This window comes from Anarrhichthys ocellatus, unplaced genomic scaffold, assembly GCF_004355925.1.
Source record: "Anarrhichthys ocellatus isolate YVR2014 unplaced genomic scaffold, GSC_Weel_1.0 scaffold52, whole genome shotgun sequence".
In the NCBI taxonomy this organism is placed as follows: domain Eukaryota; kingdom Metazoa; phylum Chordata; class Actinopteri; order Perciformes; family Anarhichadidae; genus Anarrhichthys; species Anarrhichthys ocellatus.
Window position 1 is genome coordinate 593127 of NW_022280082.1, and position 20908 is coordinate 614034.

The 20908-nt window shown below is 42.3% G+C and overlaps 1 protein-coding gene across 2 annotated transcripts in view; it reads right to left on the reverse strand.

The window, feature by feature from the left end:
- Positions 1-20908, reverse strand: part of fig4a (FIG4 phosphoinositide 5-phosphatase a) — a 42829-nt gene that overhangs the window by 9243 nt on the left and 12678 nt on the right. For both annotated transcript variants that reach the window (XM_031870297.1, XM_031870298.1), the window contains 13 exons: positions 20403-20503; positions 19368-19530; positions 17279-17376; positions 15421-15554; positions 15068-15184; positions 13730-13775; positions 13061-13209; positions 12710-12876; positions 9407-9545; positions 7909-7967; positions 7318-7465; positions 6749-6832; positions 5882-6080 (listed from right to left, as the gene is read on the reverse strand). In XM_031870297.1, the coding sequence (XP_031726157.1) occupies positions 5882-6080; positions 6749-6832; positions 7318-7465; positions 7909-7967; positions 9407-9545; positions 12710-12876; positions 13061-13209; positions 13730-13775; positions 15068-15184; positions 15421-15554; positions 17279-17376; positions 19368-19530; positions 20403-20503 (1604 nt within the window). The remainder of the gene's footprint in view (positions 1-5881; positions 6081-6748; positions 6833-7317; positions 7466-7908; positions 7968-9406; positions 9546-12709; positions 12877-13060; positions 13210-13729; positions 13776-15067; positions 15185-15420; positions 15555-17278; positions 17377-19367; positions 19531-20402; positions 20504-20908) is intronic.

Sequence of the window (20908 nt, forward strand, 5' to 3'; positions counted from 1 at the left end):
CATAATATTATGTGTGACTATCAGCATTATATCTTCAAATCACATGGAAATTCTTGAAAGACAAACTTGCTGAATAATGCTGAAATTCATCCTCTTTTATGTTCCAAACATTCCCTTCTGTTTCAAGGTAATAATGTTTAATGTTGTGACTTGTTACGTGGAAACAACACAAGGTAGTTCCTGAGTAATTTACGGACCGAGAGAAGCTTGTTATGCAACAGCACGCACCGGAGTGGCCACTGTTCTCTGTAACTGCAATATGCTCAACATACTGTGATGCTTTCTAGTTTCATAATGTATTGATCCAAGGTGCAGGAAGGGGAGAACGTACGAGGGTGTTCCAGGACCATGTCCAACAAACAGCAGCTGTGAACCCACGCACACACATACAGAGACGATCAAAACACAAAGAGGCTCGCACAAACACAGAGTACATAAGAACACACACACCTCCTGCAGCATATACACATTCATATGGCGTGTGAGAACACAAACGTGTCGGTAAACACGCATACATGCTTATATGTTACACCCCACCCACACACACACTGCACATCAATTCATGTTCATTCAGGCACAGGTGTGCCCGTATTGAAGGGAATATTAAATGAGCATGTGTAATTACATGGCGAGTGTAATAATGATCTGATGTTTAAATATTTCAACAGTTTTGTTTTGTGCTGGCACCCTAGCAATCCATTCTCGGGGACGGGCTCGGAGGCAGAGACACGTGGCGCATGAGCGCGGGGTATGTGTGTGTGTGTGCGCCCAACACGTGAGCTAGCTCTCCAGACCAAAATATTCATGATCAGCTGCCGGCTCAAAGCCCCGAGAGGAAAATAAGAGGATACCTACAGAGGTCCTATTGAATTCTCTTTGGTTCAGATTCTATGTGGACAGTTTTGCTATATTTCTGTTTCCATAAAAACAGTACATTTTGTAGGATCTTCAATGGCTGCTGACATAAAGATGGGAATTGAGAAAAAGTTGCCAATTAAAACCTGCTGGTCCAAATGTAATTTTCTTTTCTGTACAAATACCTAAACAATACTTTTTTTGATACATTACTATGAGAAATTATATATATTTTCTACAAAACACTTTTTTCAATTTAAAGGAGTAGTTTAACATTTTGGGAAATATGCCTATTCGTTTTCTTGCCTAGAGTTGAATGAGAAAATCAATGCCACCCTCTTATTTGTCTTTTACATAAAAAGCTCATAAGTAGATGATTAGCTCAGCTAAGCTTAGCATAAAGCCTGGAAGCAGGAAGACACTTCCTGGTGTCTTGTCATCACTGCACACAGACAAACCTACTCGCCCCTGCTCTAAACTATACATTATAACACATGGTGAACTATATAGCGAGAGACGCCGTTAAAATAGCAGCAATAGGATCTCATATTTAACTTATCTGCGTACCTGATGACGTCCAGAACAATATATTGAATGTAGATTTATTTTTTCCTATTTTGCTCTGTAAGGAGTCAAACGTTAAAATAATACAGAGATATAACATAGACTGATGGCGAAAACTTTAAAGCTGCAATTAATCAAACAACTATGTGTAATGTTCAAGATGTCGCTCGTAGAGACGAACACAGAGAATTAGTACCGACCTCTGCAGTTCACCTCAGCTCTACAGAGCGTTCAGCGTCTTTCAGCTCATTGTTTTGGTTTTCTGTTATCTGCAGCTATTTAGCTGCTAAAGATTAGCTGGACAGAAACATGTGCTGTTGCTCAATGTCGGCTTGATGTGTAAATAGGAAACTTGACAACTGCCAATAGTTTACGAACATGTTTGCCATTTTAACGTCATAATTTATCCGTTGCGTTATCAGCCTGTTCTGCTGCCTGCAGGTGGCCAAAAGAGAAGAACAAATAATGGAATCTGGCTTTAATGTTGGCGGCTTTTCCCTGTACCTGCTAAAGTCTGTAAGCTAGTTAAAGCACACAGTTTTGTCACAGCTGGTCTTAATGTTTAAGGGTTTGATACCAGAAAATCTCAATGAATGTAGTAGAAAGGAAATAAATCAAAAACTGGAACTGAACCCAATCACAGATGACACCAAGACACCATTAACAAAAGAACATTGTGGGCAGGATGCAATAACAAGAAAACATTTGCTCAACAACTGACCTCTTTTCAGATGTGTCCAGAAATAACCACCGACTTTGTCAAAGCAGACTTAGACCCTCACAACACATCTCACTACACAAGAGGAGATTAAATGAGACATCACAAAGTGAAGACACCTGCAGGTGGCCAATATCACCTGATGTCCTAAAAGCAGACAAAATCCCAAGACACACGTCTGAATGATACCAGGGCCTTAAAGGAGGAAGCTATGGAACAACGGACCATGAAAGTAACACAAGGGAAAAACAAGAACCAGAAAGAAGTGGTGTTCCTATCAAATTCCGGTAAAATCTCGATCACGTTGGACATAATAATGATTACGCTGCATGAAAAGCTGCAGACATAGCAGGCTGGTTTCAGCAAGAATGCTTCCTGTACAGACAATGTTTCAGAATAAGTCAGGACAAAAAGATCTCATGATTGAAAACTCCAAATTAAAACACAAATCTCAGCAATCTTGCATTTCCATATCACCACACAAACGGATAAATAATATATTTATAAAAACGATTGTAGATTTTAGCTTTCATCATCGAGTTTACCTTTGTTTCTCTAGATTTTGATTGAAATGTCACAAATTAAAGTTAGTTTCTTATTTCATGTCTGAGTCAGGACCACCAGTTGGCAACATGAGGCTGATTCAGAGATCCATTTCTGGCCAGCTTTCACGTTTTTTTTTCCCGTTAGTGTTTACTACCTCAGCGGCCTCTGCCAGGGATATGGGTGAGCCTCCCCCTAGATCTCCAGGCGCTGCCTCCTCTGCAGAGGACATGTTGGTCGGGTTTAGGAGTTCCTCAAAGTGCTCTTTCCACCGCCCAATGATGTCCCCTGCCCAGGTCAGCAGTCGTCCCCCCCCCCCTGCTGAGAACAGCCTGGGGTAAGCCCTGCTTTCCCTTCCTGAGTCGTCGGATGGCCAGAGGCCAACCGAAAGTCCTTCTCCATGGCCTCCCCGAACTCCTCCCATGCCCGAGTTTTAGCATTCGCGACCACCGCAGCTGCAGCCCTTCTGGCCTGCCGGTACCTGTCAGCTGCTTCGGGAGACCCCTGGGCCAACCAGGCCTTGAAGGTCTCCTTCTTCAGCTTGACGGCTTCCCTCACCTCCGGTGTCCACCACCGGGTTCTCGGGTTGCCGCCACGACAGGCACCGATGACCTTCCGGCCACAGCTCCTAGCGGCCGCGTCCACAATAGAGGCTTTAAACATGGTCCATTCGGATTCCATGTCCCCAACCTCCCTCGGGATGTGTGAGAAGTTCTTCCGGAGGTGGGAGTTAAAGACCTCCCGGACAGGGTCCTCCGCCAGACGTTCCCAGTTCACCCTCACTACACGTTTAGGCTTGCCGGGTCTTTCCAACCGGTTCCCCTGCCATCTGATCCAACTCACCACCAGGTGGTGATCAGTTGACAGCTCTGCTCCTCTCTTCACCCAAGTGTCCAAGACATACGGCCGCAAATCAAATGATACGATTACAAAGTCGATCCAGGACCCCTCCCACCGACTCCAAGAAGGCCGGATACTCTGAACTGCTGTTTGGTGCATAAGCACAAACCACAGTCAGAGCCTTGCTCCCCGCAACCCGTAGGCGCATGGAGGCGACCCTCTCGTTCTCCGGGGAGAACTCCAACACAGCGGCGCTCAGCCGAGGGCTCGTGAGTATCCCCACTCCCGCCCGGTGCCTCTCACCCTGGGCAACTCCGGAAAACTCCGGAAAAGGACAAAGTCCAACCCCTCTCCAGGAGCTTGGTTCCAGAGCCACACAGTGTGTGGAGGTGAGTCCAACTATATCTAGCTGGTACCGCTCCACCACTCCACCACGTTAAGGTGGCGATTCGCGGAGGAGCGGCAAGGCGCCAGGGGTGGATGAGATCCGCCCTGAGATGCTGAAAGTGCTGGACATAGTTGGGCTGTCCTGGCTGACACGCCTCTTCAATGTCGCATGGGGGTCGGGATCAGTGCCCATGGACTGGCAGACTGGGGTGGTGGTTCCCATTTTCAAAAAGGGGGACCGGAGAGTGTGCTCGAATTACCGGGGTATCACACTACTCAGCCTCCCGGGGAAGGCTTATGCCAGGGTGCTGGAAAGGAGGCTCCGACCGTTTGTCGAACCTCAGATTCAAGAGGAGCAATCACAACGGGCGATCCGGTCTCTGTACGACTGCAGTAGGAGCTGTGTCCGCATTCTCGGCAATAAGTCAGACACGTTCCCGGTGGGTGTTGGCCTCCGCCAGAGCTGCCCTTTGTCTCCGGTCCTGTTCGTGACTTTCATGGACAGGATATCTAGGCGCAGCCGGGGGGTGGAGAACGTCAGGTTCGGGGGTCTCGAGATAGCCTCTCTGCTGTTTGCAGATGACGTGGTCCTGTTAGCCTCCTCGGATCGTGACCTCCAGCATTCACTGGGGCGGTTTGCAGCCGAGTGTGAAGCGGCGGGGATGAGAGTTAGCGCCTCCAAATCTGAGGCCATGGTGCTCTGCCGGAAACCGGTGGATTGCTCCCTCCAGGTGGGGACGGAGTGCCTACCTCAAGCGAAGGAGTTCAAGTATCTCGGGGTCTTGTTCACGAGTGAGGGTAAGATGGAGCGGGAGATCGACAGACGGATCGGTGCGGCTGCAGCAGTAAAGCAGGCGCTGCACCGGACCGTCTTGGTGAAGAGGGAGCTGAGCCGGAAGGCAAAGCTCTCAATTTACCACTCGGTCTACATTCCTACCCTCACCTATGGTCTCGAACTCTGGGTCGTGACCGAAAGGACAAGGTTGCGGCTACAAGCGGCCGAAATGAGCTTCCTCCGTAGGGTGGCCGGGCTCAGCCTTAGAGATAGGGTAAGGAGCTCGGTCATCAGGAGGGAGCTTGGAGTCGAGCCGCTACTCCTTCGCGTCGAAAGGAGTCAGCTGAGGTGGTTCGGGCATCTAATTAGGATGCCTCCTGGACGCCTCCCACTGGAGGTTTTCCAGGCACGTCCAACTGGGAAGAGACCCCGGGGAAGACCCAGAACACGCTGGAGGGATTACATCTCCCAGCTGGCCTGGGAATGCCTCGGGATCCCCCAGAATGAGCTGGAACATGTTGCCGGTGAGAGGGAAGTCTGGGTCAGCCTGCTTGGCCTGTTGCCACCGCGACCAGACCCCGGATAAGCGGAGGAAAATGGATGGATGGATGGATTAGTATTTAAGGCAGCATGGATCAAGTTTTACAGGCATGTAGTGTATGCAGTACTGCATGTGAAGAGGCCCATTATGCAAAGAGATGGAGAAAGTCCAGACTCTTCTTCTACTCTCCCTAAAACGAGCATCAACACAAACCCACGCCATTTAGACCCTCGGGTGTGAAAACCCCAGTCACGGAGGCGCAAATGACGCAAACAGAAACACAGAACATTTTTCTTTGTGGACTCAGGGGGAAGTGGGAGGAGAAAAATATAATTAGTGTAGAATACTTAAATTGGTATGCAAAATGCTATTGACGTCCAAAGTACAGCAGGTGGCATAAACTGGGATAACATTTCCCAAAGGTCCTTAGAGAAGATTTCATATCCTTGAATCATTAGATTTTATTTGATTTGATAGGCTGCTTTGTTTCCTCCAAATTAAACAATTTAGATTTAAATTTAGATTTAGTTTTACTTGTGTTTTCACCTTGAGGTGTTTTAAATCTAATCAAACTGTTGCAGATTAAATGTGTTTCCTGGATGTGAACACGTCAATCTATTTCCAGACATTGGATATTAGATGCTTTGTGTTTTCATACCTCCTGTGTTCGAGTGCTCTCTCCGGTCTCGGTTAGCAGTTTGATCGGGGTAGAGCGTTGGGACACGGATCCGTCATCGTCACGGTCCTCTTCTGAGTCGTCCTCCGATGTGCTGCTGATAGCCTCTTCACTTGGAGGAGGAGGGGCGCTGGCTGCAGTTTTCCTCTGGAGCAGCGTCTCCTCCTTACTGCTCTTGTTGCTGCAAATATCCACAACACACTTAATAAGAGAGATGGTAATTAATATTCATATATATTTCTATGTTTTGAGGCCATGCATCAAGCAGTCAAGCAGCAGGACCAGAGTGTTTTTTACGAGACTAAATTGCCCATCACAGTTGCAATGGCATGACGTACTTCGACAGCAAACTGACATATACCTGGAATAAAACAAAAAAGTTCAGACGCATCATCCTTCTACTGCGGATGTCTAAAGAGCCCATTGTTGAGCCCAGAGATTTTGCAAAAAAAAGATGAGAGACCACTTTGTGGAAGCCAACAGGAATCCAAATAAACAATAAACATTTATGGAAAACACTGAAGCAGTGCAGACCATTAGAGGGGTCAGGTGTAGTGTGATTGTGTTCGGGCTGTACTGCAATATAGTGGAGACAATTATAAGTCATCAGATCATGATGTTTCTAATCTAGGAGCTATTGTGTCATAGTATGTGATGTGTATGCAGGAGTGATTATTTAAAAAAAATATGCACTGAAAAAAAGGACAGGGCCTTGTTTTTGGTAACCTGAGAACAGAGTGTCAAATTAAGCCATGTGTATGAGGACACAGTGACATGGAATTTATTACATAAGAAACACCGACCAAAACATCACAAATGTGTTATGTACAGAACCTGAGATGTACTCACCCCAGCACTGACTTTCCCGTTTCCTCTGGCTTTCGAACTGTGAATGGGCTTGGATCTACTCCTACTGTCTTGGGCATAAATTCCCTTTATGAGCACAAATGAGACAGGGACACATTAGCTGACAACCTGCAGTAACATCACAAAAACAGTGAGTGAATGTTTGGCACACTATCCATCAAAGCTGTTTCCCATAAACCAAATCTGGGACAACTGGCCCAATGTCAACATTTCCCCAACATTTCAAGGTGCTAAATTAGAAATTCAGAGCATAATATAGCAGACACAACTATTTGCTATGTAAAGATATAGTGAAGTAATAGCGTCCTGAGCAGAGAATGAAGTCACACACTGTTAACACTGTCAGCGCTGTTGCCGTTGTTTTGCTAGTCGCAGGCTCAGCTTTCACCATATTGAGAGCCGAGTGGAGGCAATACCTCAATAATAAATATGGTCCGAATTTTGGGGTTGTTTTATGTCTCAACAAAATCTTTGATAGTGTAAAGGTTTGTGTGTGTGTGTGTGTGTGTGTGTGTGTGTGTGTGTGTGTGTGTGCGTGTGTGTGTATTCACCGTGCAGAGTTGGTCATGGCGATGCCGAATGTGTCATCAAAGGAGGTAAGCTCGTAAGGCTTGAAGAATTCTGTGTAGATGTCGATACTCTCCTCAAAGCGGTTTACTCTCTTCACTTGGATCTTCTTCATGTTGTCCTCACAGGAGACTGCATCCACACGCAGAAAAAACATTTAGAGACAATAATCCACACACCTAATATATAAATCTGGTGATATGTCCTATGAAAAACCCCAATATTAACAATGGAACCTGCTGATTAACATCGCCTGGATAGCTAAAGCCTGATATAGATTATTCCTCTGTGCCATAGAGCTCTATACAAAAACTGTTAAAAACACCAATGAGTCATATCTGTTCTTTAACCATAAATACTCATTAGTACACCAAATCTGCAGACAACTTCCCAGCAAATACACTATGCCCAGTTGTTTGAGGAAACGTTTCCCTTAAAAATGCTGGCAATTGTAAATTCAAATTCAACTGAATGAGAATGAAGAACATTGATACTTTCATTAAAATGGATCAATGCATTAATCTGTCACACATTATGGATATTGGAGACATCATTGCATATATCATAACAGATACCTTCATCATAGGCCACAGGAAGGTAGGACAAGATTCCTGCTGACCACCACAGTGTGTAACTGGAGACAGACAAGATATACACATTTGTAATATTTCCAGTAGGGTTGGGCAATATATCGATATTATGTAGATATTGTAATATGAGACTAGCTATCGTCTTAGATTTAGGATATCGTAATATAAAGTGTTGTCTTTTCCTGGTTTTAAAGGCTGCATTGCAGTAAAGGGATGTACTTTTCTGAACTTTACCAGACTGCTCAAGCTGTTCCGTTATTTACCTTAGTCATTATATCCACATTACCGATGAGTACTTGTCATTGTGTAAATATGTCGTGAAAGCACCAATGGTCAAGCCTACAATATCATTGAAATATAGATTTTATCCATATATCGCCCAGTCATACTTTTCAGAAGATTTTCCACTGACTGATGCGTACTCTGCAACCTGTATGGTCTCTGCTGGGACTTCACATAACCTAGATATAAAAATGGGCTTGGCTGGACCACCCACTGTACAACTGCTGAATACATACGCCCTTTATCCGATATTACCAATTTGAGTGAAAGCACAGATTATGATTTAGTGCGTGATGTGCTGTGCTACTTTGGTGAGAGAAAAAGCGCAGTGCGTGGGTTGCTGAATTGATTTCGGTTCCAGCCATGCTCATTTCTTGGAATAATGGCTGAGCTACCGTGGCCCATTGAGGCGACATAAACTAGTGTCCTGTAGCAGAAAACTGGGTCTAGTTTTATGTAAGCATGAAGACAATTGGGAACAAACAGCTTGCAAATTAGGCCAGTAAATGGCCGATATAAGGTTAGTTGCAACCGAAAGCAATTATTTCAAAGTTTAAATCATTTAAAATTTTAGCTAAGTGCTCAGTGGCAATTTTGAGCGTTGCTCCTCCAGCAAGGGTAGCCTCTACAGCCACAGCCACCTAGTTGGGTGCATTTAATTAACCCCAAAACAAATATTAAAGCTACTACCAGGAGTTTTTAACTGGTTATGAAACAGTCTCAATTTAGTACTGATGCCTCTATGTGACCTACAGCAAGCAAACAAGTCCATCAGCGAGGAGTTTGGCTATTTCTACAGTATATTGTGTATTTACGGTATGCAGACCAAATTAATTGCATTTTTACAAGTTTCAAGTAGTATGTTAGCCAGTTAAAATGAAACAGGCGGAGATTTTTACTCCGAGATATTTAATTTTCATATTATATTTTGTGGTTGTGGCTGATCAAGATTTTTATGTCACAAGTCGGTGGTGCTTATGGGAAATGCAGTCTTTATTCTAAGAAGAAACTACCTCTTATGTCCACAGGGGCTGCCAAAACCCACACAAAATGAAAGGTCCTTGTAGTTGCTTTTTAAAAATGTTCATACACATTTGCGGTATGTAACTGCAGTTAAGGTATTCAAACGCAAGCATGTGTGTGTATGTATGTACAGCAAGTATATATGTGTGTTTGTAAGTGTACAAGTATGAGTGTTTACCTGCGTCTGTCTTGGGGGAGGGCAATGCTGTTCTTCTGATGCAGGTAGAAGTCAGTGGGCAGCTCCCACAGGTGTGGCTTGGACTCTGATGGCTGGTAGACTTGGAGGAACAAGTTGATGGCATCCTGTCTGTCAGCATCTAACAAAAGCCAACAACATGAGGGCATTATATTTAGTAAATATTCAAGATAAGACTAAAATTACATGAAGAAATTATTATATTAATTCATTCTTATTATATGTATATAATTAACAAAATAATCATCCACACAGTCCTTTCTTTTGTTAAGAAAGGCTGTGTAATTATGTTTTTCTTTTTACCTACAGTGGACCTAATACAGCGTCATACATTTATTAATTTTAGATTTATGTTAAACCTATCAAACCATCAAAAGTTGAATGTCCCTCAAGACACACTTCACCAGTCGCTGACGTTTACAAGAAAAGAGTAGAGACTGCAAAGGAGCCAATGAATTAAATTTAAGTGAAGCGGAACTCACTCAAGCACATGTCCTCTTCACATGAACAGGAAACTTGCATGTTGCCCAGTTTGGTGTCATTTAATTCCTCCCCCAACTGTGAAGCCGTGTGCATGCTGTTCCAACACTTGCATTAGATAATTAGAAACTAAATTGGCTTCTATTAAAGCCTGCTTCCAAGCCTCTCTCTTTTTCAATTTCAGCCTGAGATTCATACAATACATCATGTTTTAAGAGTTATGGATGAGCTGTCAACATAATGTACATGTGAAACAGAAGTAACTGACAAAAAGCCATGTCTCACAAGATGAATTAACGAAATGCACATAGTAAAAATCAGTCACAACCGTTCAATTTCAGCAGACGTCACTCCCCCCCCCCCTTGACTGGTCTCATCAAAACATTAAAATTTGCCATCTCAAATTTGCATATGGCATTATGTACTATGTGTTTGTGTGTCCAAAATGTGAGTCAGAGGGAAGCTGTCAGAGTGCTTTGGCAGAGATGTCAAAGCACACGTCATCCACTACGAACTGAGGGAGGATTGGTGTGAAAGTTCTGATAAGTCTCAGAAAAAAATGCATTTCCAAATATCTCCAAGATATTTTGAAGTGTCCTTCAAACTTGGTGTGAAAGGCACTACCGATTACTGTGATTACCAATTAGTGAGCTATTGCAGAGTAGAAGTCCTGGACAATGAACAACCAATGGATCTTACACCGAGTACATGCACGAAATTTGATTCCAATTAGATACCAAGAAGTACCAGGTCAAGATTTAGAAATACGGATACTGTTACGGTTTAGTATTAAAAGCAGCTATGTACTATCAAGTTCCATGAGTTAAATGCATCAGTCTTATACTTCTCAATACATTTTCATTTCCACTGTGTGATTATTTACTTAATCAGTTCTTAATGGTAAATAAGAGTTTCGAGCAATTAGGGGTGTAAGGGTGTATTAAACAAATTTTGTACTTGAACAATTTTGAACGTGAAGATAGCACGGCGGAAAGCGGACGATACCAGATCCACTCCTTTGGTTCTTGACTTTCACAATAAAAGCCCAAGACATACACAGTGCACTGTGTAACTGTTTACCAGAGGGAGGTCAAATTCAATCAGAGCATTTTGTTAAAAGGGCACTCGACAAATTAGCTTACAGTAGGTTAGGCTACAATTTAGCTCAGAGAGACTGCCAAACACTGCTCTGGGTCAATGTGATCCCGGTAGTCCTCTGCGTATGTCAACGAATTCCAACCTTTTACCGAATAGGTTCTCCAACGGTCGCCGGAGAGTACTCTACATTTATGTGTCATTTATTCATCACAGGATTTTTTACTTTTCTTGCCTTTTATATTCTACTTTGGTGCTTTTCAGAGGCATAAGTCAGCAACAGGGCAACAGTCATCTTGGTGAATGACAGGACTTACTTGGTATACTGTAGGTCATGCCGTTATTGAGTGTGCAGTTCGTAGAGTATTGACTACTTGTGTATTATAGTCTCTGTGTGTGTGCGCTGCATTATATAAGCCACTTGACATGTCAGTCTGAATAAACATTCTGCTACTTTCCAGGATCTGCTCTGTAACCAACCAATGATCAAATTTTTCAAAATAAAGTGAATGAGAAGAGTCGAAAGCAAAGACGCAGACAGGAGGTCGACTGAGCAGGTCAAGTAGCACCACTCTATTACTCCTGAGGGTAACTCCAATATTTTTCAACCTTGACCCCATGTTCCCATTTTTTTGTTTCTAACTTCTTAATAGGGACAACTATTTCTCAAATATGTCCAGTATTGAGCAAGAGTGAGTGAGAGAGAGAGAGAGAGAGAGAGAGAGAGACACACACACACACCTGTTGCTGCCCAATATTCAGATTTCATCAAACTAAGCATATCAGTGGCAAAAACAAAACTGGTTGTTTCGCAGCTGCCGGTTGCAACGTTCTCCCTCAATACAGGACCAATTTCAAAACTGATTGTCCCATTAATCACAAAGACACAAAAACATGGAAGAAATACAAAATGTACCGTTCAATACACAATGCACAACCTTCCTCTTCATATCTGGGGCTACAGATGCCATCTGTTGATGTGGACCAGTCACTAGTGTGTTGTAAAAACACTTGAGTACAGGCATGCACATTTTCATCAACGCATCGTGTCTACCTACAAACTAGGGTGTCATTTAAAAATATTAGAAATCCGAATTGCAGGCACAGCAAAGCCACTATATCAAGTACTGATTGGCAATTAGATCCTAGTCGCAAATTGCAAGAGGGATAAAAACATCAATCCATCCTCTCCAGATAATATCGGAAGTCAAATGTCCTCAAAATATCCCTGTTCGCAGTTGACAATAATTGAAGAATTAATATAAAAAGAAAGAAAAATGTCATTAAAAACAACTTTGAACAAGTCGTTACCGGCACCCACAGTCTTCAGGGAACTATGCTGGATCTGACTTTGTGTGCCTAGCTGTTGATGCTGAAAAGATACGTCCACATTTTGTCATTTTAAAACAATGTATTACATCAATGGCTGGGGGGAAAAATGGTTTGTACTAAGTCGTGATTCAGTAACACAATATGATTTTGTATGATGTGGTGTTTAGGTCATGTAAAGTGCTCCATGTTATGTGCTGGGTTACTTTTTCCCGTTTCAAAGTTACAACTAGACTATTTAGAGAAGCCGCAGGCAATCAAAGGTGGGAATACACTAGCACCGATCAGTCTTAAAAAACTGAGCAGAGCTGAGATTAGTGACCTGTATTATCATAGAGCTGCTTCATAATTATTTTTTGTGCATGTGTGTAAGAAACGCACCTGAGAAAGCGTTGCTGTAGTAGCGCGACAGCGTCTGCATGATGTCTTTAGAGTGTTGTGTCCAGGGAGCGATCTTGCGGTAGGTCTTGACCCTGTGGACCAGCTGGGAGCCACCGTACTGCAGCGACAAAGTGTCTCCATGGTCCTCATACAGCTCCTCAAACAACCTGGGTCTCACACACACACACACACACACACACACACACACACACACACACACACACACACGTACAACACAAAACATACATTAATATGGACAATGATCTTTCCTTGTGTTCAAAAAACACATATACCAAATGTGTTTAATAATAATAATAAAACGTATTCAGCTATAGCAAAATATATGCTTACCTCACACAGTCAGTATCAAACTGGAGTTTGGGCTTGTCAATCATTCCCAGTGCATAAAGCTGATAGGCCAGCGCACACTTTCCCACCATGAACTGGGCAGTGTTGGTCCGATCCAGACAGTCCACGCAGTTGGTCCGCAACACACCAGTCTGCAACAACAAAGACTCATGACACCTACTGATGGCACCTCATTAATATACAGGATGTTAATGTATGTAGTCACGCACATACTACTTGGAAAGTCTATTAGTAGAGAATCAATAGCAAACATATCTCCATGCATTTACCTTCTGAAAGGTAAGGTTGCCATTAAATCGCAGTTAACAGCTTCAATCGTTTTAAGAAGATCACTGTATGTCAAGGTTTCCATTAAAAACTCATTATGCAACTAATAGCATTGGCCTAGTTTTGCAATGAATGCTGAGCTGCTTTTAAATAAATATTATGAGAAAAGCTGATTCCGTGGCCTATAAATCTCCCTGCCCTGAACTGATGTGTGGGTTAATTGTTACCTTATACAACTCAATTGATAAAGACTCTCCATTAGTTAACACTACTATGTTGTTTTATTTTCCTATGTACAAAAGTTGCAAGTGAAACACAAATTCGGGGGAGAATATTTGAATTGTGACACAATAGTTCCATGAAACCTGTTTATGTGTGACATACCTGCACCCGTCCACTGGCTGTGATGTGTCCACCTACATCTCGCCACCTGAAAAATTACATTTAAATCAACTTAAAGAATGAACTACTGGAACCAGACAAAGGCATAACATATCAACTCTACTCTTCTGCTCATCTTTTCCCCCTACAAGAGGTGTGATCACTGTTATAATTGCCATTTCAAGGCTTAACATAATGGACTAAATACAAACATACAGTGCAGATACTAACAACTAATAATTCAAATTGTTATTATTCCCTTTCATGCTGAGAGTTAGATGTGAAGCTTGATACCACTCTCATGTCTGTATACTAAATACAACGCGAGAGTGAGAATAACTGCGAGGAAATACTCCCTTTAAATTGTTTGGAGGGGGAGCTCTAAAGACAAATAGCTGTTTTAAAGCAAAGTGCATCTCGTTGTGGCATGAACATTGTGACCTGATTGAGACCAATATGTGATTATAGTTGAAGTATTGAGTGTGTGTCTCACTAAATGTATGCTTAAAAGCAAGAATGGTGTGATAAGAACAAGATAAACTAAATAAATATCTCTGATTAGCTTCATTATTTGTGAGCTAATTCATCATGCATGCATCTATGTGAAAGCTTACGAGGGTTTTGTTTGTGTGTATACGACAGTATACTGTATGTGCATGAGTGTGAGTGTGTATAACAAAGAATGCGAGATGGCATTGGGGAAGGCAAATGAAAGAGTTCTAAGTGCTTGCTATGGCTTGGTCGTTGGGTTATGTAACAGAATGGTAATGTTGGGTGAGAGTGATTAAGACATGCTAGCAATGGAAGAGCCATGAGTTAAGTACATGGACGGAAATCTACTCAGCTCGTTAGCAGCAAACCCTCTGCGACAAAACTGTCAGCAGGCATAATTACCATTAATAATTCATATCTGGAGAGTTTCAAAGTGAAGCTGTGTCGATAAATTTATGATTCTGAATATGTATGAAAATGGATGATACACCACCTCCCTAAGAAAAATAAGTCTGAGATGCAAATGCAGGAAAGACGGTGGCGTGGCTGAGCACATGGTTCCTTCTTCTTACACTTTCTCTCATATCATTGCTACCTTCTCTCTTTTCAACCCCAATGTGACCTCTAATTATCTAAGTTGTTTTCTTGTGAAAAATAAGAGAGTCCCTAAAGTGCCTGAAGATGTTAGTCATGAGCAGTTTCTGAAAAAGTGTCATTTTAGTTTAAGGTTTGCTTCATTTGGAAGTGTAATGCAATAGTTTGAGTGTTTACACACAACACCTAACTGAACAAAGCTGTTCCTAAGTGTGTGTGTGTGTGTGTGTGTGTCAGCGTCAAAGAAAAGCTCACCTGTCATCTGGTCTGATGGTATGACAGTAGAAGTCGGCGCGATTACTGAAGAAACCTGTGCGCTTAACCACGTTCTCTGCTATCATACTCAGACGGTCCAGAACGTTGCACAATTTACTAAGAGAAATGGAAAGATCATATTAACATTCATTTTTTCAAGGCATTAACATACAGCCAAACAAGGCCAAATTCAGGAAAATAAATAAGTTTCCTCTACAGATGATAATAATGACATAGCAAAGGATTTAAAAAAAATTCTTTCAAGTTAGTGACATATGGGAAAAGTACAACACAAACAAGTTGGGTTTTCAGCTAATTCAAGCTCACTACTTTGGCATATTCATGGTCACCACCTCTTGGTGTAGCGGGCCATGTCCCAGGCAATGTAGTCGATGCAGTTCTCTGGAGGGAGGAACTGATTTAGGTTGAGCACAGCTGGGTAGAGCTCCTCACTCAGAATCTTCTCATGTTTCCTTTTCTCTCGTTTCTGTAGCACAACGGAGAGAAATACATGTATGTATCACAAGTAGGACTAACTCCCCCAACCCTCAGAGCTAGGAAATTCGGTCCAATGAGGACACCAGCACATAAAGTCCGACATGCGAGATCAATTCAGGTCTTCTCCGCAGTCGTCTCGGAGAAAAGCAGAGCTGCGAGAAACCATCTAAAGGATCCATGCAGAGTTGGGCATATACAGTATGTTGTGTGTGTACAGTGTTGTAAAAGAAATGATGTACAAATATTATGATTGATGAAAATGAGCTTGGAAGCATCATTTAGCAGCTCACATCTCCATCCACACATCCAGCGGAGGCAAAGCTACACAGCAATCGGTCAGATTACGAATGCATTTCAGCAAGGGCTTGTCAATACAGTCTGGCACATACACACATACACACACAGATGCACAACCACTCACACATTCAAGACACGGAAGAGAGACTAGAAATATGCTACATGTGCACATATACTTACAAAAACACACATCTGCTGTTCACAGTAACAATCAGGATTATAGGTGCCATGAACGATAAAATGAATCAAAACAGTCACACATGTACATACAAGATGGGGCTGGTCATTGGCACGGTTATGGATAGAAATGCGAAATACCGTTATTATTTTAATATATAGGTTTGTGTAGTAAAATGATGAGTTTATCTTGTCTCATCTTTTAGTAAAAGTTATCTCCGGCAGTCAAAATAAATGGACTCGAATTCAGTTGGCTGGTTGGAAAAGTGGTTCACGTGCTTGGCCATGTGCTCTCTTCCTCTCTTAACATACAAACACGCACCGACCCATGAAAAAAAACAATGCACCCATCCCGGTGTGACACACCGGGGAGCGATGGACCATCATGGTTTCATGGTTGATTGCCAAATCCTCCCTCTCTCTGTGATAAGAGCGGGGCTGTGGTGTGTAAGCAGGGTGTCCCCTCCCTTACTCCCCACAGTCTGCACATATCACATGGCTGGGGCTTGTGCGGAACTCTGAGGTCTGCGATTGGTCCCTCGCCTTACAGCTCCCCTTGGGACCGACAACGTGAGCTTGGAACCAAGGAGTGTATGGCTGTGTGCCTAAGGTTGTCATGCGTGTGTATGCGAAAAAAGGCAATGCAAAAATGACTGCTAGAGCTCTGGAGAACAGTGTTGCACACCGGGATGTATTTTCTTAACATGGAATGGCTTGAAGCATTTTATTATCGTCATACTGTTCAAAGCTTCTCCATAACCGTTTCTTGGGATTTCATTGTTTTTCATAATTTAAGAGCAGTTGGATGATTAATACTGATTTTACAGGAACATAAAGCGAAAGGACAAGCTGGAGAAAGCCACGCCTGTCTTTGCAGGCATCTGTGTGCATAGACGTACATACATTTCAGTCTTATAGTATATTACCAAGGTATATCCATTGATAATACCAATCCAATACCTGATTATATCTTTGGTAATTACATGGCATTACTAAATGATTGCTGCTTTATTATTAAACTATTAGTCCCCTATTATTGTGCTTTTACCTAGCTGTAATGTAAAATGCTATCGAGATCGAAAAAAATGCTTTTTAGTTACATTTTTAGTGTGATGTCAGTGTTTCTTGAATGAATCATTTTCTGTTAAATCTGTTCAAAGGTGGAGTCATACTGCACGTATCATTTGTAACAGTCAAAATGAGGACCTCAAAAAGGGTGTGTGTGTGTGTATGCGTTACCTTGACCAGGTTGAGGATGATGATAGGAGAGCCAAAACGCTGCAGCATCTGGTCAAAATGGAGCGCAGCTACGTGGGCATATGGGTCAGCTTGGTCCACTGTAAGAGAAGTCTCATTGTTTAGTGTTTAGGGAATTCTAACAGTTTTTCTCCATTTGAAAACACACAAATAATTGAACACAACAAGAGCACACAACTGTGTAAACTTAAAGCTCTTGTATCAACAAAAACACTCCGGGCTGCTCAACTCTAGGCACAAATTTCATTGATTTCACTCAAATTGTAAACCAACCAGTAAAAAGAAGTGGGTCATATTTAATTGGATCGTAGCTGGAAGTCTCTGCTGAAAGTGTCAACAGAATGAGTTTAGTTGTATAAGAAACCCTGAGAAAAATTTGGAATTCTGAAAATCAGTTTCTCCAAGCTCAAAATGTCTCACTAGAATAAGAAAGAGTAGAAGTAGGTCAACAACATAACTGCTTACAATAGAGACATTTGTCCACTTCAGAGCCATCATAAAGACCTTACATACATATATACCCTTATGTAACCACGAGTCTGGACAGTTAGGACAGAGGCGAGGGAACGGGCGATGCATAATGTGATAAGGACTCGATATTCACAGACACGTCCCTCACTGACCTAGATTTGTCTAACAGGGGTCAGTCTCTGCAGCGTCACACTCACTTTCTCTGCACCTGGTTTTGAAATGTTGAGGCTTTATTTCAGTTTCGCAACAACTCAAAGCGGTGGTAGACTAAGGAAGCACAGACAGGCGCTAGTCCAACTGAAATTACAATTGCACCATTTGGGAAATGTCACATAAGGACCGTCTTTAAGGATCAAAGCAGGAGCAGGATGATGCAGGAACGTCACACAGAGAGGAATCTCAAGGACACGCTCAATGTCTCTATCTCACAGAAGTAAATGTCATCGGAGGATGAATTAAAGGGCAAACTGGGAGGGGGAAAGATTATGATTCATTACAGGCATTGTACAGATGCAAGCAACAATATCTTCCTGCGTACACACACAGCGGTCTCCAATGTCATCAGTCTCAGGGACCTGATCAGCTCCCTCTGGCCCTGGATTTGGGTTTTTATCCTCCTCATAATGAGACAAGAGATGGGAACCAAGAGGGGGGGTGTCCTGTCTTCACCCATTTCATTCTTTTTTCTTTTTATCTGTGAGGAATGGCCCTTGTACAAAGCCACTCTTATTTGAATGCAGTCTTTCCAATTACATTCTTCCTCTCTCCCCACCGAGTTATTTCTGGTCCTGGACAGCTGTTATAATGAATATATGGAGCATTATAAACATAAATAGTTAAATAACTATTGTGGTACTGTAAAAGAGAATATACTTATATCGTAATTTGTTATCTGTCTTTATGTATCAGGACGAAGTGGATATGAGAAAGATCTTCCATTACAGCCTGGGAAGCTTTGCCAAATCTCTGCCTTTTCCACGATAAAGCAGATGTTGAGCAACTTAAGCAGTAAAAAGACCATCTACAATCCAAGCCTTGATACACTTTTTTGAAGATAATATAATGTGCCGTGCACAATTGTTCACCCCCTTGGCGTTTTTCCTATTTTGTTGCATTTCATTCTGGAATTTAAATGTTTTTTATTTGGATTTCATGTGATGGACCGACATCAAATAGTCAAAATTGGTAAAGTGAAATGAAAAAAAGAACGTCTATTTAAAAACTGGAGTCACCAAAAAGGCATGTGGGAGACATGGCAGGTTTGTTGTGGTGCCATATTCTTTCCATTTTGTAATAACGGATTTAATGGTTCTCCGTTAGATCATGTGACACTAATATTGCACACAGGTGGACTATATTCAGATAGTTATGAAGTTTTTTTTTTTTCATTTTGCTTTTGCAATTTTGACTATTTTGTGGAGGTCCATCACAAAAAATCCAAATGAAATTTTTATTCCAGGTTGTAATGGAACAAAATAGGAAAACACCAAGGGGGATTGATTCCTTTTGAAAGTCACTGTAATACCATATTCTGATACTGGAGAACAAGGAAGCGGTTGATGTGCAAAGTAAGAAAACCAGTGTTCATCAGCAGTCTTACATCGTATTGGGGGTTTCGGCATCATGGTGGAAATGTCCTGGGACCAGTAGAGCGGGACTGAACCTCGCACCTGGACGTATGAGGAGTAACTTCCTGCTGTGAGAGACATCACTGAGGCGTCATTGATGATCTGCTCTGTCTCAACCTCATTGGCCACATCCCCCTGGAAATAATAGAAAAACACAAAGGTTGAGAAGACAAGCTCACCAAAAAGGTACATTTCGTAGCTGTTCTGGAGCTTTCCATCACATCACTCGATCCTCATCAGAAGATGGGACTTGCTAAATTCTCTAAGCTTTGTAGATGCTTAGATTTCCAATTGTTGAGCAGTTCAAGAAACTTTCTTTTAATGGTGAATTGGCAATCTGAATCCTGATCGTTTGAAGATCAAGTGATACAATCGAAAGCTTGACCGCTATTGTACTTAACTGCTTCTTTCAAGGACAATAATGAACTTCAGCTTATAAGCAAACACCGGTTAGAGGTGGCGATAGAAAATAATGGAAACAGAAACAGTTGCTGTTCAGGATCACATGTTCACCAGCAGATCAACGTGATCAAGGTCAACACGAAAAATACTTTAATAAAGCACTCAGACATGACATGACGTACTGACCTAAATGGAACGAATCCATTAACAATAAAACAATAATTATATTAATTCATATTAACACCTGTGCTTATCCTGCTGTGACAAGTCAAACAGTCTCTCGTGATAAAGGCCAATCACACAGTATGCTACGATGAAGCGAAATTCCAATTTTGTATAAAAGCTACTTTACTTTTTACGACCACAACAGCAGGTAACTGTGTAAATTGTGTCCAACCTGATCTCAGGATTGCAGGATCATCTATGTTTGCTCCTACGTTTCTCCCACCTCCCACCCACACACCCCACAGACACTCATGCATAATGTAGGAGGAGGCAGCGGGTCACATTAACCCCCCCAGTGAGTCATCTCAATCATCCCGGTGGCCCCCCAGCCTTGCCTCCGCTATCTATTTTTTTTCCCGTTGCCTCGGCAACAGCTGTACCTCGCAGTTGGCTCCTCTTTTGAGGAAGCGGGTCCCGGCAAATTTGCTGGAGCGCCTGGCAATGAGGGTGACGTGAACCGGTCGGCCGTAGATCAGAAGCTCTGTAGTTGGTGGGTTAAGGAGGAGGAATAATAACCACTGACAACAACACACAATCACACACACTTACATCAATGTATCTTTAGTGTAGTTTTAGTTTCCACCTCTTGTATTGGGCCTCATTCACAAATTATTATGTATTTTGCATCTTAAATCAGTAGAAACTTAACATATGCACTATTGAAAATATTATCAATATTATTAATATCATCATCCTAGACGAACCACTTTCGAGAAGTCTGTTTCTACACGTTGGCAATGTCCCACCTTTCCCCCTTATTGCTTTTTGTTTTCAAATCTTTCCTTTTTTATTTCCCGCCTGCTTCAGTGTCTCCCGATGCTCAGAATTTCTCCATTTACTCCATCTGTTGAGTCTCTTATTGCACCCATCCGTCCTCTCATGCTCT